This window comes from Corvus brachyrhynchos, unplaced genomic scaffold (assembly GCF_000691975.1).
Source record: "Corvus brachyrhynchos isolate BGI_N302 unplaced genomic scaffold, ASM69197v1 scaffold152, whole genome shotgun sequence".
Lineage (NCBI taxonomy): Eukaryota > Metazoa > Chordata > Aves > Passeriformes > Corvidae > Corvus > Corvus brachyrhynchos.
Window position 1 is genome coordinate 2,228,128 of NW_008237447.1, and position 15,291 is coordinate 2,243,418.

Below are 15,291 nucleotides of genomic sequence, written 5' to 3' on the forward strand. Positions count from 1 at the left end.
ATGTGTCCAGCAGGGGCAGGGCAGGGATTGTCCCCCTGTGCTCGGCGCTGATGAGGCCACACCTCGAATGCTGTGTCCAGTTTTGGGCCCCTAAGTTCAAGAAAGGCACTGAGGTGCTGGAGCGAGTCCAGAGAAGGGAAGGGTCTGGAGCACAGGTCCGATGAGAAGCCAGTGAGGGAGCTGGGGGTGCTCAGCCTGGAGAACAGGAGGCTCAGGGGGGACCTCATCACCCTTTACAACTCCCTGGAAGGAGCCAGGTGAGGTTTGGCCTCATCTCCCAGGGAACCACTGACAGGACAAGGGGACACGGCCTCAAGTTGTGCCGGGGATGTTCAGGTGGGACATTTAGAGGGATTTCTTCACAGAAAGGCCGATTAGATATTGGAATGAGCTGCCGTCCCCGTCATGAGTCACCGTCCCCGGAGGTGTTCAGGGAGCAGGGCAAGGGTGAAGGAGAAAGAGGGCAGAGAGGATGGTGACCTGCACAAAGGCCAGAGGGAGGAGCCGCTGCAGGTGGTGAGAGGTTGGCACAGACACCAGGACGTGCAGAGGGGGGATTTTGGTGATCTCCTTGTGTCTCTCAAAGCCCTGCAGTTCTGAAAGGGTTACCTCAGTTTTCTGAGCTTAGAGTATGGGAAACACAGAGGCACAACAAGAGCAGGGAGAGAAGGGGAAAAAATATTTTAGAAGCCAAGAAAATAACAAATGAAGAAATCATAACAGATGAAGAAATCAAGCCTAAATCTTGTGTTGCAAGAGAGCAAGGGGTCAAGAATGCTGAGGGGAGAGGGAACAGGAAAAAGTAGTTAAGAGGGGGAGGGAGGGAAGGTGGAAGAGAGATAGAGGTGATGTGATAGAAGTGAGCAGGGAGAGAGGCTCACAGTGAATTGATTTGTATTTCCATTCAAATGTTACCTTGGAAGAAAACCCTGGTTCCTGTGAAGCTGTGAAGACTGGGACTGCAGGGTCCCTCCTGGGTGGCCCTGGCTGCTGCCAAGCAGCATTGCTGGTGAGATGTATTTTAGAATACACCACGCCACAGCAGGTGCGTGCAATTAGAGGAGAGATCTCCAAAATAGCAGGCGGCTGTCAATTTTTAAGCAAATGGTGTTGCCCTATTTTTTTTCTTCGTCCAACTGTGTAGAAATTTATTCTAAGATGCGCCATCTTTACAGAAACATTTTCAAAGGACCTGTTATTTTTACCCTTCTGTTGCTTTTTGTGACCAGACGAGGAGCAGAAGGCTAATCCAATGGCCACCAGGGGTAAGTTTTTTTCCACTGAAGGAAAGTAATGAGCTCTAATGAACAAGCACGTTTCAGGAAACTTTCCACTCTGAAAGCAGAGGGTAAATTTCCTCCTGGTTGGAATTGAACCAAATTGCAATGATTGCTGTCTTTGCGAAATATTACCAGTGCTATCATTTGCCTTTTACAGGGCTTCAAAAATGTGTCACACCTCAGAACACTCTGGCTTGATAAGTTTGCATTTACATCCTCCTTTTTTTGAAGAGGAAACTGAGTCATAGTGAGCTTTGTAGCGTGACCAAGTCACACAGTTGTTATGTGGCTGATACATTGATAAGGTGTGAGGCCAATTTTAACAATTAGATTTTTTTGTTCCGCAATGTGGATTGAAATTAAATAGTGCTTTAAAAATACCCACAAAAGAAAAAATTTAACCTAATGAGTTTGTGTGTTTTATTGTTTTTTTGGACTAAGTGAACACCTTGTCCCTGAGGAAAGGTAAAGGATGGCCAGGTTGGATGGGGCTTTGAGCAACCTGGTCTAGTTGAAGGTGTCCCTGCCTAGTGGGGGCGTTTGGAACTGGATGATCTTCAAGGCCCGTTTCCAGCCCAAACCATTCTATGATTCTATCATTCTGTGAAAGGGCTATAGCTCTTTGTGGTGTAAATCAGAGATTTACCTTAAATTGTTTGTATGGTAGAGGCACAAATAACATTTGGATGCCCCTGAGGGAGGTGGGTTTATTTCTCTCTGATTGGTAGGGGTCAGAAAATAGACATGTTGCCTTGACTTCTTTGGTTCCTTTCCCAAGCGCTTTTTGCTCAGCAAGGAGAATGAACTGGAAATGTTCTCCCACAGCTCTTCACCACACAGGCTGCAGCTGGGCTGGGAGCCTGGCTGCTGGAGAAGGTGGCTTAACCAGCCTGGTGTGACTGCCCAAAGTGGGCACAAGCAGCTCCTGCCAAGCATGCTATCTCTGTGTCCCATCCTTGTTTTGGGGCAGCTCCACCTCTGGGTGGAGTCCTGCTGCTCTGCTGTAGCACAAAGTATTTTCCTGCCCTTCCAAATACTTCTTCCACCCCAAAATGTTCCCATGACTGTCTCTCTGAGGGCAATGAAGGTGCTTTCACTCTGGTCCCTTGAAGTGATCACAGCTGCTGAAATCTCAAATGCAACACGGCAGGAGTTTGTGCAGGATTCATGTTTGGAATCACAGGCTGCTGCATCCTGCAGCCAAAAGAACATTCTCCATTCCCAGCTGTGGAGATAATGATGATGTTTCTGCGTCCTGCAAGGACTGGTGACCACAATGGCTATTATAAACCAGTCAGTCTGGGCATGGAAGCTGTATTGCCTTCACAAAGGGCTGAACTTTATTTATAAATGGTTTGAGTGTGCCGTGCTGCTTCCTGTGGAGCCGTATCACTCTTGTCTCCTCCAGTCTGTCTGTTGTGGTGAACCTTGTAGCCAGCTGCTTTGTGAGCAAGGCGCCTGGGGAAATGGAAGGAATGTTTCCACTCCTAAAGTCTGTGATCCTTTGGGGAGGAATTGGCAAAAATAAACGCCTAAATTCCACTGCAGACCAAGCCCTCCCTGCAAGACACCATTCACGGTACAGTGTGCAGACCTTACGTATCTCATCTCATTTTCTGCATGCTGTCACATCAGTGCTTTACCTTCCAGCAGTGAAATGATGTGTGTTGATACTTGCAGGTCATAATTTAATTTCTGAATTCCTGCAGGTTATGTGGGAGGGTCCCAGAAGTCGGAGTTGTCGTATTTAGGGCTGGCATCATGAGGACATTTTTAGAGATTTCCTTCTATGTATTTTAGAAATACATAGAGAGCAGGTAATCACATAGTTGGTAGTTTCCTGCCTCTTTTACCTAGGAAGATGTGGCCTTCCCTCCCTTTTCTTTGTCATTTCCAGGCTTGGGCATTTGGTCATTGTTGGTGTGGCAGTGGGAGAGCTGGAAGCTGGTCGTGTGCTGGCGACGGACCGACTGTGCCAAGGTTCATTCCTCACCCCGTAACCCAGCACAGAAGATGCATTCCCTGCCTTCTGTTTTTCTTTTGTTCCAACTTTGTCATCCTAAACTGGATGGTGCCTGCAGCCATCTGCTGCATTTGGTAGTCTGCGGCATCACGCCGACTCAATTATGCGCCGCTCTGGGAGAACAGCAGGCCAGTTTTCTCTTCAGCTTTGAAAGAGTGGTTTTGCCTTGCACAGGAAAGCTGAGGCAAGCAGGAGCCTCCAGAAGCAAGCGGGATAAGCTGTTCCCAGCCGTGTCAGGTGGACTCTCCGTGCCTGTGCAGTCCAGGTGTGGTGGGAGAGCTGCCAGTCTGTCACCGTGCCCGAGATGCTGTGTCCTGGGACTCGGTGCTCTGATGCCGTGGCAGATGTGCTCCCCTGTGGCAGCACTTAACCATTTGGCACTTTTAAGCTTTATCACCTCATTTACTTTTTGTGAATATACATTAAACCAAGGGTATTTCTATTAAACCAAATGTTTTGGGATGATAAGAAATGAAAAAGGAGATGGTGCAAGTGTAAATTACATTTGCTTTTTTTCAAAACAGCCATGAGAGAAGGGCTGCAAAGAGATGATGTTGAGCGTTACACTGGATTCCTGCAAAGTTGTTTTGTTATGCTTTCATACTCAGAGAGAAGTGACCAAGCAGGAGGATTTATGTGTGTGATTCAGCCTGTGACATCAGTCTTCTTCCTGTGGTGGGCGGAGGAGACGTAACTGAAATCTGGGGTGAAATGTTATTTTTTTTATTTATTTATTTTTTCTGCAGGTTTAGGATAAATTTTGAGACTCCAGGACTGGTTCATGTTTTCTTCTTTGCCTTCCCAACAGGTAGTGACCTGGTGGGTTTCAACATGCAGCCATCCACATTTGCTGTTTGAATCCTTCTGGGCTGTCCATAGTGCCCTGATCCTTTTTCCCCTTCAGTAAATTCTCCTCTTCATTACATGAGGATAGGGGCCAGATCAAGTGGTGGGGAGCTAGAAAACAAGGACTTGTGCTATTTACATGTAAGACATTTCTGGCCCCACCAGCTGTTCCATGTGTGTTATTTTCAGAAGGGAAATAATCCACAGGAGGTCAGGAGGGTGGAATTGTGTGAATATGTTGGGTGAAGGAAATCAAGATGCTTGGAAGTACCCAGGCCTTGTCATGACAGAGTGTTCGGATCCCAGATGATTCTGGCTGGGAGAACTCAAGGAGAATTCTCAGAGTGCTGCTTGCATGGCTAGGAAAGGCTGCTCAGATGGGTGTTTGTTTGCTGTTTTCTACAGTCATCTGTGTTTACACTGCTGGCAGGACCACCTGTTCTTTTTTTGAACAATAATAATGTGTGTGTGTGTGTGTATATTGCTGCATTTCTGCACTTATTTTTAGCCCTTTCTAAAAACCCCTGACAGGTTTGAAAGATGCTCTGGATTGTGAGTGGTGCCTGGTGGCATTGCTCACATTGATGGTTGTCAGAATTTCCATGCTAGATCTCTGCTTTGAGAGGTTTATAACTCATCCTTCTATTATTGGTCCTGCAGCTCTCATACCCTGGAAAAAAGAAAAATAAAGTAAAATAATAAAAACAAGGAACTTTTAAAAAACTACATTTTCCCTAAACCCTACAGGTTTGTGGAAATCAGACTTGTTGGCCTAAACAAGAGTTTTTCAAAGCAGACATTGAGTCTCGTCACTTTATTTTTCAGCACCTGATTGCAAATATGTTGCAGGTCTCTTTGGCGTGTTTCATGTGGTCAAATGGAGAAGCTGTTTTTACATCAGGCTGGTACAGGCACTGGATGGTGTAAAATGTCGGGGAGCCAACACCAATTAGCTCCCCACCACCAGCTCTGAGGAAGCATAAAACCGGCTGAATGATGGTTGGGCAGTCTCCACATCTGGGCTGACACCAGTTGCAGAATCACAGGGTGAATGCTCCTCATGTCAAGAACTAGCAGAGAGATGAGACATACCATGGATTTTTTACATTCATAAACAAAGGACATGCATTTTGCTATTACATGCAATCAGCAAGGGAAATCCAGTACAAAGCAGCAGCTGATAATTTTGAGGAATACATAGTTATCCCTTATTAACTTTATCGTCCGTATTTTGGTAGTGTCTCCCATCCATGCAGCTCACAGCAGGTTGCAGTTGTTAATCTGCACCATTCCCTGGTGAAGTCCTACACAGATCCTGATGATTGCTGGTGCCCAGGTGTTGGGAGGATATTTAATGGAGTGCCCTGGTGCTGCTGGGAACCCATGGCAAAACAGGCAACAGCACACAGGAGCCTGACTCATGCAGCAGCGCTGGAAGGAGTGAGCTGCATTTCTGCTGGGAGTTCTCCCAGGTTTTGAAAGCTGTTGGAATGTCGGCTGCAAAGAGTGCATTTGTATGCAGGCAGTAGGTGCTAATTCAAACCGCGAAGGTAATGAACTTGAAACTGGGTCCTGACGCACAGTGAGGGGCGTGGAGGGAGCACTGGGAGCTTGAGCTGAATCAAAGTCAGGGTAATGTCTTATGCAGCATTCAGAAGGCTGTTCAAACTCAGATTGTCTTTTGGCAGATGGGAATAACGCTTATTCCCTGTCTCTCCAGGAAGGCTGGGAGGTAGCAAACGTACATGCAGAAGGCTTTGTATATGCAAGAGCTCAACTGTTTTTCACACTATATTAGTAGCTGTTTGAATGACAGATATGACCTTTCCTTCAGGTCTTTTCTGACAGCTCTGGACCCTTATGGTTATGAAAACACTGCCATTACAAAATGGAAATAGTTGGGTTGCTTTTGTGCACGTTGCCTGGGTACACACACAGTGCTGCTCAAGACACAGAGTTTTAAACTCTTTTATCCTGATTTGTCTTCCCCTGCAACTGATTTTTCTGAAGACACAAAGGTTTTTTTTATTCTGGTTCCCCTTTACATCCATTACCTATCTCAGGTCATGGCATTCCTGTAGGCTCTCAGCCCCTCCTTAGTGGGAGGCAGGGGCCACTATATTTTTTCAGATGGGCATTTCAGGCAGGCAAAGCCACAGATGCCTTGCCTATTGTCAGACATAAAACTTCTTGGATTGGGAACCTGAGGGCACTCTCCAAATTTCCAGGCTGGTGCCTGAGCTGCTTGTCCAGGCTCAGTGTTATCTTTTGCTGCTGTTCTGATCCCATCTGGCTGTCAGCTGTACCAGCCAGTGCTCCGTGGGTATTTATGCTGCTGCCAGTTCTCATGTCTCAATTGGGAGTTATTTAATGCGGGTGACTGAGATTCCTGGAGAGGAAGAATTTGAAGTATCCCAGACAATGGTATGGCTGACATAATTTTTGTCGTAAGACTATGCTTTAGTATTAATTTTAAGGATTGTTGATACACGTGAGTTTTTCTAGGGCTTCAGAGTCTGGGGTTTCAGCTATAAAAAAGGTCAGAGGCACAACAGTCTTGGTATCGGAGTTTAATATCCTTCCCTTGTAAATAAATAGAAGAAATGGGAAGAGGAACATATGATTTAAAATTTCCAGTGATGGTGAGATTTTAAGAAAGAGGCAGCATAATATTTTTCATGATGCATTTGGCATTTTTGAAGAGAGATTCCTGGTAAAGCCTGACTGCGGGTCATCAGAATCAACACCTGAGTCAGAGAAGGGAATGGGGCACGTCTCCCTTAGTAAAAATCTTTATTGCATGTTCTCTTCCTCTCAAGTACCCTAATTAGAAGTAGGGGAGCTAATGAATATTGCTAAATGGTTTGAAACAAACAGCAGCACTGTGGACAAAAAATAGTCATTATGAGCTGCATTGTATCAACCACAGTGAATTTTTCCCAGATTTGTAGGTTTTAATGCTGGGGTGACTGGTCTGACTGTTTGCTTAGTGAAGGGGAGAGGACCTTACCCAATAATTTCCAATGGGGTCAGTGGCTTCTGTTGGTACCAGTGCACACCTTTTAAAATCCTATCACAATAATTAGAGACCACCTCATCCCTAGACTGTGCTTTCCAATTGTTAATTAAAATAATAGTTCTCATTGTAAGAGTGCTTCCTGTTAGAAGAGCAGTCAGCTGTCAGAAACATTGTTTTGCAAGAACTCGCATATCAGGATTAAAATCCTTCTCACCTTTGCCTTGGGAAGTGAAAGAGAGCAAGCTGCAGACTCCCACTGCAGGCCAGTCTGTGGTGCAGAGATGCTGGGGGTGACATGGGAGATGACACTGCATGAAAGTACAGAGCAGCCAGGCCTGTCTGTGTTTGTGTGTCTGAGATGCTGTGGATGTGTGGTGCTGTGAGGTGGATGTGCTCTGCAGCCTCACTGCTTGCTAAGAAATGCACCTGGTGTGATGGCAGCCCTGATTTGGGGTGTGGGAGGAGCGCTTTGGAGTGTGCCAGGTGTGCACTAGGGCAGGAAAAGGGATAAAGCATCTCGGGTTTTTTCCTTTGATGATCTGGAGCTCTCAGGTACCTCACTGTGATGTGCTTGAGTGGTCAGAGATATCCATCAGGAATCAGTGAGGATTGTTTCGAGTTCGCTTTCATTTAATGAATGTCTTTATTGTTGATTTAGGACTGGGTACTTTAATGAACTTTTCAGAAAGTCCTCAAATTTGGCATCTCTCTGGAAATGTCAGAGATGAGTCTGGTGAAGCTAGAGATGGGGAGAGCAAAGTGTAACTATATCGTAAGAAAATACAAGGTCACAGAAGGAAAAAATAATCCAAAACTTAATTTCAGGCAAAAAGAATGGGTGAGAAAAGAGTTCTCAAGGGGTGAAAAAAATGAATTGAACGGAATGTGATAAATGAATGTGAATTGGAAAAAAGTGCATTTTTCTGTGAATATGCAACAAAGATGATGGTAATTTCTGCCATGCATGTGTACCAAAATGCTTTCTTGAATCTGGGCTGAAGTGGAAGAAAAGCAAGGTGGGAAAGAAAACGTAGTTTCACTGGACTACATGATTTTGCAATGGCTAATTTTGGACACTTGTTTCTGAAAAGTCTTGCCTGTAGCCTGGCACACATCAAACTGGTTCTGTCAGAAGCACTTTTCAACCTCAAACTTTGTTCCCAGGCTGAAGAGCTGGCATGGCATTTACTCCAAAACCCAAACAAATAGCAGCAAGTTTCTGACCTCAGGCTTGCCTCTTGCTGCTAATCTGATTCCTTTTAAGGGTAGGAGCTGGTGCTTAACATGATTTCTAGTGAAACCCTGCTTGCAGCTGAATATGAGAGTGTTGGGTTTTGCTGGGGCTGTTGATAAAAATGTCATGGCCGCGCCCCCATATCCAGTTTCTAGGAGAATCTTTCGATGTGTCTTTTGCATTCTTTGTGTTGTCATATGGCTGACCATCACTGACATGCCTTCTTAAGATTAGGTTCATGTCCAATGTGAGCATGAAATTTAACTCTCTCCTGGGTCCCTACCAGTTCATTTTGACCCCTAGCTTGGCCTCATCTGCTTTACCCCTTTCTGTCTAGAACAACTTTATCGTAAAGAGGAGCTCTGGCATCTGGATAGTGAGTCACAAACCCCAGCTCTGAGTAATCCCTGAGCAGCTCCCTGCTGTGATCCAGCCCAAGAGGTGGAGATGTCCTCTCAAAAAATAGCAGGCATCTGCAGCAGACTTGGTCTTGCTCCCGCAAACACTGCAGTGGGGTTGTTTTTCTTGCCTGTCATGTGCCAGCCAAACACAGTTTGTAATACAGAAATGAAAAGAGAAAAAAAAAAGCCTAATCTTCTAATAAAATGTAGCCACCTCGAGGGAGGAGAGTGGCTTAATGTAGCAGTCCTACAGGCCTCAGTTGGGGAATAATTTTAAAGGAATATGTAAATATTGCAGCTTTTCTGTGTTTTGATTTCTGACTTGCTCTGGGGGCATACTTTTTTCCAACATACATGGAATAATTGCTTTTATTCACCCAGAGACCAGTGGGTTTGTGTTAGTAGGTTGGCTATGAAGCCAGGCATGGCAGAGGACAGGGGAGTGGGTTTTATGCTGGTGCTGCAGTGTGTTCAAAGAACCACAGAATCACAGAAAATGCTGGGTTGGAAGGGACACATCAGGATCATCAAGTCCAACTCCTGGCCCTAGGCAGGACATCCCAAGGGTCACACCATGTGCCTGAGAGCATTGTCCAAACACTTCATGAACTCTGTCAGGCTTGGTGTTGTGACCATGTCCCTCAGGAGCCTGTTCAGTGCCCAACCACCCTTTGGGTGAAAAACATTTTCCTGATATCCAGCCTAAGCCTCCCCTGACACAGCTTCATGCTGTTGCCTCGACTCCTGTCCCTGGCCACGAGAGTGAAGAGATCAGTGTCTGCCCCTCCTCTTCCCCTCACGAGGAAGCTGTAACTGCAACGAGGTTCCCCCTCAGTCTCCTCCAGGCTGAACAAACCCAGCAACCTCAGCTGTTCCTCATAAGGTTTCCCCTTCAGACCCTTCACCATCCTCGTGGCCCTCCTTTGGACACCTTGTGCTTGGGAAGTGTAAGGGCTGGAAAGGGAAGGACAAAACCCTCTGTTCAGGTGCACAAAAGGGTGAAAAGTGTTCATGTGGAGAAGCGGCTGAACCTTCCCAGGTTCATGAGCAGCTGAGAAATCAGGGTCCTCTGCACCCCTTGTCCACATCCATCCTTCTGTGGGATTCCTGCATGGGCATTAAGGATTCAGATGCCTAGGAACTGGTGGAAGGGACCTAGAAGTACATTTGAAGTAACCACCATTTCCACCAGGCTCTCTTGGGTGTTTTCCATTACTAATCTAAATGCATTTAACTGTCCTTAAAATGTCTTTTGGTGAGCATTTATTGCATAAAGTCTCCAGTGGAGGTGTGTTGTTTGGTTTGTGATTGGCTACACAGCACTGGACTGGTTACACAATACTGCTCATGCTTCCTGAGGGCTGGAGGAACACAGAGCTGCCTCTGGGGTGGATATTGACCCACGTGAATTTAAAATTTGGTTTCCTTGACTGACATTTACTTTCTGAGAACTCTGTTGCCCGTCAAACTCAATTGCTCAGATGTCTGTGGGAAACCAGTGGTGGTATGTGAATGTGGCCTCAGCAAATTCATTTTTAAAAATGTGAACCAATGTTCACTGAAGGAAAAATGAAGCAGTTCTGCATTATTTGGCTACAGTGAGTCTTACAAGCTCATTTGATGCTATTTCTTTTTCTGTCATCAGACTTTCATGACAAAGTTATATATGTATGGTATTACAATTCCCGAGCTCCCCAGAAAGATCTTTAATCATCTAGACCATATAAGCAACGAACACTTCAGGCAAAAGCAAAGCTATTAATTTTGCACTTCAAAGTCACAGTTTCTCCCCCTACAAAGTGTATCTTATAGAGCTGCCACTCTCCATCCTCATTCTCAGCCTATCCATACTGCTGGTGCCGCCACTAACCTGAATCACTGAAATGTTCTTTATTCACGAATGTGTGCAGAACCTGCCATCAGCCCTGCAGAGGATCCCCTCCTGTCACCCTTGCTGGGAGGAGGTGCTGGATTCCCTCAGGGGCACTTAGAGCCTGGGCATCCTTCTGGCCACCCTGGCTGCGGAGTTGCCTGATACTCCCAAGGGAGCTCCCCTGGGACCAGCAGTTCCCCTTGTGCCTGTGTTAGTCCCAGGTTTCCCCGGAGGCAGCAATGCCAGCAGGGAAGCTGCTCTGCAGTGCCTGCCACTGCTGTGTGTCAGGCTCTCTGCTATGCTACGCTGACTTTTTGAGTGCTGAATTTCTGCCTTCTTTGTACATTGGCCATTTGCTGTCCACTCAAGCGTGGTCTCGTTCCTGTGAACACACAGGGCCTTTGTTCCTTGGGGTTTGGGTCTTCCTGATTCCTTGGCCTCAGTGATGTTTCATGGAAAAGTGTGTGAAGGGAGACTGTGTAGTCTGTCATCTTCCTACCTATTCCCTTCTAACAGTCTGAAATGTTATCAGCATTGAATTTACTTGAGTATTGTCTTGCCCACATCTCCTGAAAGAGGAAGCAACTTGCTTGACCTGCGTCCTCTAGATCAGCCATTACTTTTGAGTCTCTCTCTCAAATTTCTCTTAGCCTGCTCAGCTGTCCTGCTGTGCTGTTCATGGAGAGGAACTCAGAGGCATGACCTTGTCTCAGTTCAATACTTTATTAGTTTTGGCATTCTATGTATTTTTAAATATAGGTTTTCCTTTTATAGGATTAAGTATTTCTGATTTAAAGGCTTGTTAAAACACGTTTCTCTGTCCTCCTGTCTCAGGCTCACCAGCTGATCAGCACAAGGCTGTAGATCAGAACTGACTTCTGGCTCCTTCAGCATCAGCTAGAGGAGGAAATGATTTGAGGTGTGCTAACCAAGGAGATGACTGGGGATGGTGTTTCTGTCAAATGTTGGTTCCAGCTGTTGCTGGAGAGTCTGAGCAGTCCCAGCCGCTAGAATTGGAGAAAAGAGGGGCAAGAACAGAATGAAAAGCTCTCGTGTTTTCTCTTTTCTTCCTCTCAGAGCATTGTCTTTGTAATGCTGCCATTTAAAGATTGAGTGCCTATCCAAGGACTGAGTTTAATATGTAATGTTGATCCAGGCCACTACTATAAGATTGTCTGCCCATCCATCTGGTACAAAGCAATATATACTAAATCTGTCTGAAAGGACAGGACAGCCTGAAGTAAATGTGCTCCTATCGTGGTCTGACAGCCTGACCAGCCTTGACAGTGGATTCCAAGAATCACAAGTTTTCGGTCTGTCAGCTAGTGCAAACATCCATCCGTCCAATATCCCCCACTTGTTATACCTAGAAGACAGAACCATGGAGGCATTAAGAAATGAGTGGCATTTGATACTTGCAATCTCTAGGAAGAGAGAGAGCTGGGATGGTTGTACTCCTCTGGTCTCAAAGATCACCAAAACCCCGCCTGTGAACGTGGTTGGATCATAGAGGTCTGAGACAGCACAGAGGAGATCCTTGTCCTCTTCTTTCAGCTCTACCTTGCCCTCTAGCAGAGACTGTAGCTCAGAGTTTTTAAAGTTTGGTCTATTGCTTGTTTTAAACCAAGAAAAGTTTATTAAACAAGGTCTGTGTCCGTGCTCGAGTGGCTTTACTAAACATTAATGTCACTCAATAGCCAAGTGTTCCACGGGGAATGCTCTTGACTTCCCCATTGCCTGTCTCTCGCAGCAAGGTGGCACCCTAAGGGACAGGCATGCTCAGGGCTGTGCACATGCCAGTTAAAAACGCTGCAGAACCAATCCTGCCTTCCCGCTGCACTGCAGGGCTGTGGGTGCTCAGGTGGCAGCCTCACTCCTGGGCTGAAAACCCCCAAACCAAGGCTCCTTAATCTTAAGGGATCCCTGTAGTTTCTAATGCAGTTAAAGGTCCTTGTCCCTGTGTCCTCATTGAATTCTGGATTCATTCTTTATGCCCCCTTTCAGGCTCCTTGCTGGGACGCAGTACTTTGCTGGTCTCCAGCTTCCCAGCCTGCAGAATCCTATGGGATGGGAAATTTTATGGAGAAAGGGAGGAAGAGCACTTCCTTCAGGGAGACAGGGGGATCCAAGGCCAGAAGGAGGGAGCCTGTGAAAGTTGTCAAGTGGGAAAACAAAGGATAAATTTCAGAGGAAAGACATAGCTGAGAGAAGAAAAGGAATTTCTTGGGGCTGGGCAAATACATCTTAAGAGATTTGAGTACCCACAGGAATGCTGCAGAGATAATTAGCGGTGATTCTCTCAAGGCCTTGTCTCTTAAAAAGACTTCAGGGCCCCGTTACTGCATGGACAAGCAATCAGATGCTTGAGGGACAGGTTTTGCTTCCCTCTTCCTGCTGAGTTGTCCTCACATCCCAGGTGGCCTCTTTGGGTACAGAGGTGTGCTGGGATATGCAAGGGGATGGAAGCTCTGCTCTCTGACCAGCTCCTCCTTCCTTGGTAATGCAGAGGCAGGCAGGACAGCTGGGGGGGGGTGGGTGGTTCTGTCAGCCAGTCAGTCAATCATTTCCCTATGTTTGTTATTTATCCCCTTGGCCGAACCCTCCCCTCATTCCTGCCACTCTGGGCAATGGGAATTTTTGTGATCTCTGAGCAGCAGAGGCTGGCGGGCAGTGTGATCCCTGCTAGCAGCTCGTTCTCAGCCATGTGAGAGGAGAAACATCCACAAGGAGAGATGGAGTTAGAACTTTATTAGGAGAAACCTAGACACAACTGACTAAAATCTCACGTTAAAGAAAACACACAGGTCTTTTCGGGATTAAAAAATACAAATATATAAAAACTTGCAAACAAAAACATGGTTTCCCCCATTGAGTGTGAATGTGTATTTATATGCACAGGGAGCTGTACCAAAGCTGTGTATCAGGAGCAGGGATTCACTTTCAGTGGCCCTAAGAGAGGGAATGGCTCAGTCCCCTCATCAGCTGGTCCCAGGCCATTCACTTGTGCAGTCCAGTGTTGGGAAGCTGTGGCCTATGTCTGAAGGGGCAGTGCAGGGTAAACAACAGGGAGCAGCTTGGCTCTGTTTAGCAGATCTTTACCAGAGGGATGTCAGCTCTGCACTGAGGAAATGTGTCTTGAAGGGAAGCTGCCTGCACACCTCACCCACCAGACTCACAGTGCACCCTTGGGCCCCTGTGGTTGCTCTGAGAGGCTACAGCAGTGGAAAGACCCAGTCCATGGGTTGCTTCTAATGCCATGTGTGCTAGGGATGGAGTGGAGAGGATGGCCTCGTGGCAGAGCAGAGACAAATAACTTGACCTGTGCTGGCTGGCAAGCTTGAGAGAGCAGGCAGGAGCTGAATGATGTGCAGGACCTGAGGAGGACTCTTTCTGCTTGCAAAAGATGCTGAAGTGTTTTGGTAGGTTGGTGTGAAGACACAGGCTGTACCTCTTCTGCAGATAAACAGAGGATGCTTTTCTCTCAAGTGGGCAGCTGGCAGCACCCTTTCAGCAGCATTCAGGTTTCTTGAAAGATGAGTCTCAAAAAGGGGAAAACCACTTTGTTTCCACATGATACTCATAAGATATCTTTTCTCACAGGAGAGTCTCTATTTCTGTTAATGGATGCCTTGCTTAGGATTGATGACATGAGTATCTTGGGAAAATTCCCCAGTCTTCATCAACTGGTCATCTAAGTGATTTCCCTGGGGCCAGTCTGCTGCGCTGACTTAGGAATGAGGAAGGGATTCCAATGTTAGACACGAGGCAGCCGTGTGCTGGGGACCACGGGTGTCCTTATTTACGGGGAAGAGTTGTTATATACACAGTGTCAAAAAATTCAAGTAGGATTTATTGTGTAGGTAAACTGGTAAAATATCTGGGCTCAGGTAGAGAAAGGGAGGGTTAGAGAGAGCCAAAATGAAGCAGATGAGAAAATCTTTCTTTCAGAAAGCCTACTGGTGTGTTTCTGCTCCAGGCAGGTGAGAAAAGCTTCAGCTCAGTATAATTGCCAAGCTGATGTTGCAAATGTTGAATAGAGACCAGAGAAGTAGAGGTCCAGTTGGTCTGTTGAATACAGTGGCACAGTTGGATACCCACTGGGCAGCCTCAGGAGTCTGCTGGCCTGTGCTCTACCTGGCTAAGGGTGGGGAGTCTCTGATCCCTGTGGGTCCCATGATGAAAATACGGCTGAGGGCTTCATATCCTGAGATTGGTGTCTCTCTTCAGTGCCTGTAGCTGCCCCTGCCTTGAGCTGTGAGAGGTGCTGTCTGCAGTATTAACGATGAAGTTCGCTGGAAAGGATAGAGAGGGGATATTAAAACAGAGAGGTTAGGGGCAAGAGTTTGGAGTCCACTTTGCAGAAGTTTTACTGAGTGCTGGGACAGCTCCTTCTCCTCATCCGTGCTGGAGACAGGTCACACAGACAAATCATCCGACCTTGCCTTGCTGCTGGCACTGCTGGCCTTGCTGAAACGGCGTTTCTCGTTGAAGTAGTTCGCGGGGAAGGCAGGTGCCGCACATTCGCTGGCCACCTCTGGACTCTCCACGTAGCTGGACTTAATGAAGGGCCCTTCCCCAGCAGCATCCTCCTGGCCGTGGAGCCTCTCGGTGGCGA

At 46.6% G+C, this 15,291-nt stretch overlaps 1 protein-coding gene across 1 annotated transcript in view; it reads right to left on the reverse strand.

Annotated features, from left to right (window-relative positions):
• Nucleotides 1-13,409: 13,409 nt before the first annotated feature.
• Nucleotides 13,410-15,291, reverse strand: part of GJA5 (gap junction protein alpha 5) — a 19,513-nt gene continuing 17,631 nt past the window's right edge. The window contains 1 exon segment of the mRNA XM_008631530.2: nucleotides 13,410-15,208. Within this exon segment, the coding sequence (XP_008629752.1) occupies nucleotides 15,092-15,208 (117 nt within the window). The 3' untranslated portion in view covers nucleotides 13,410-15,091.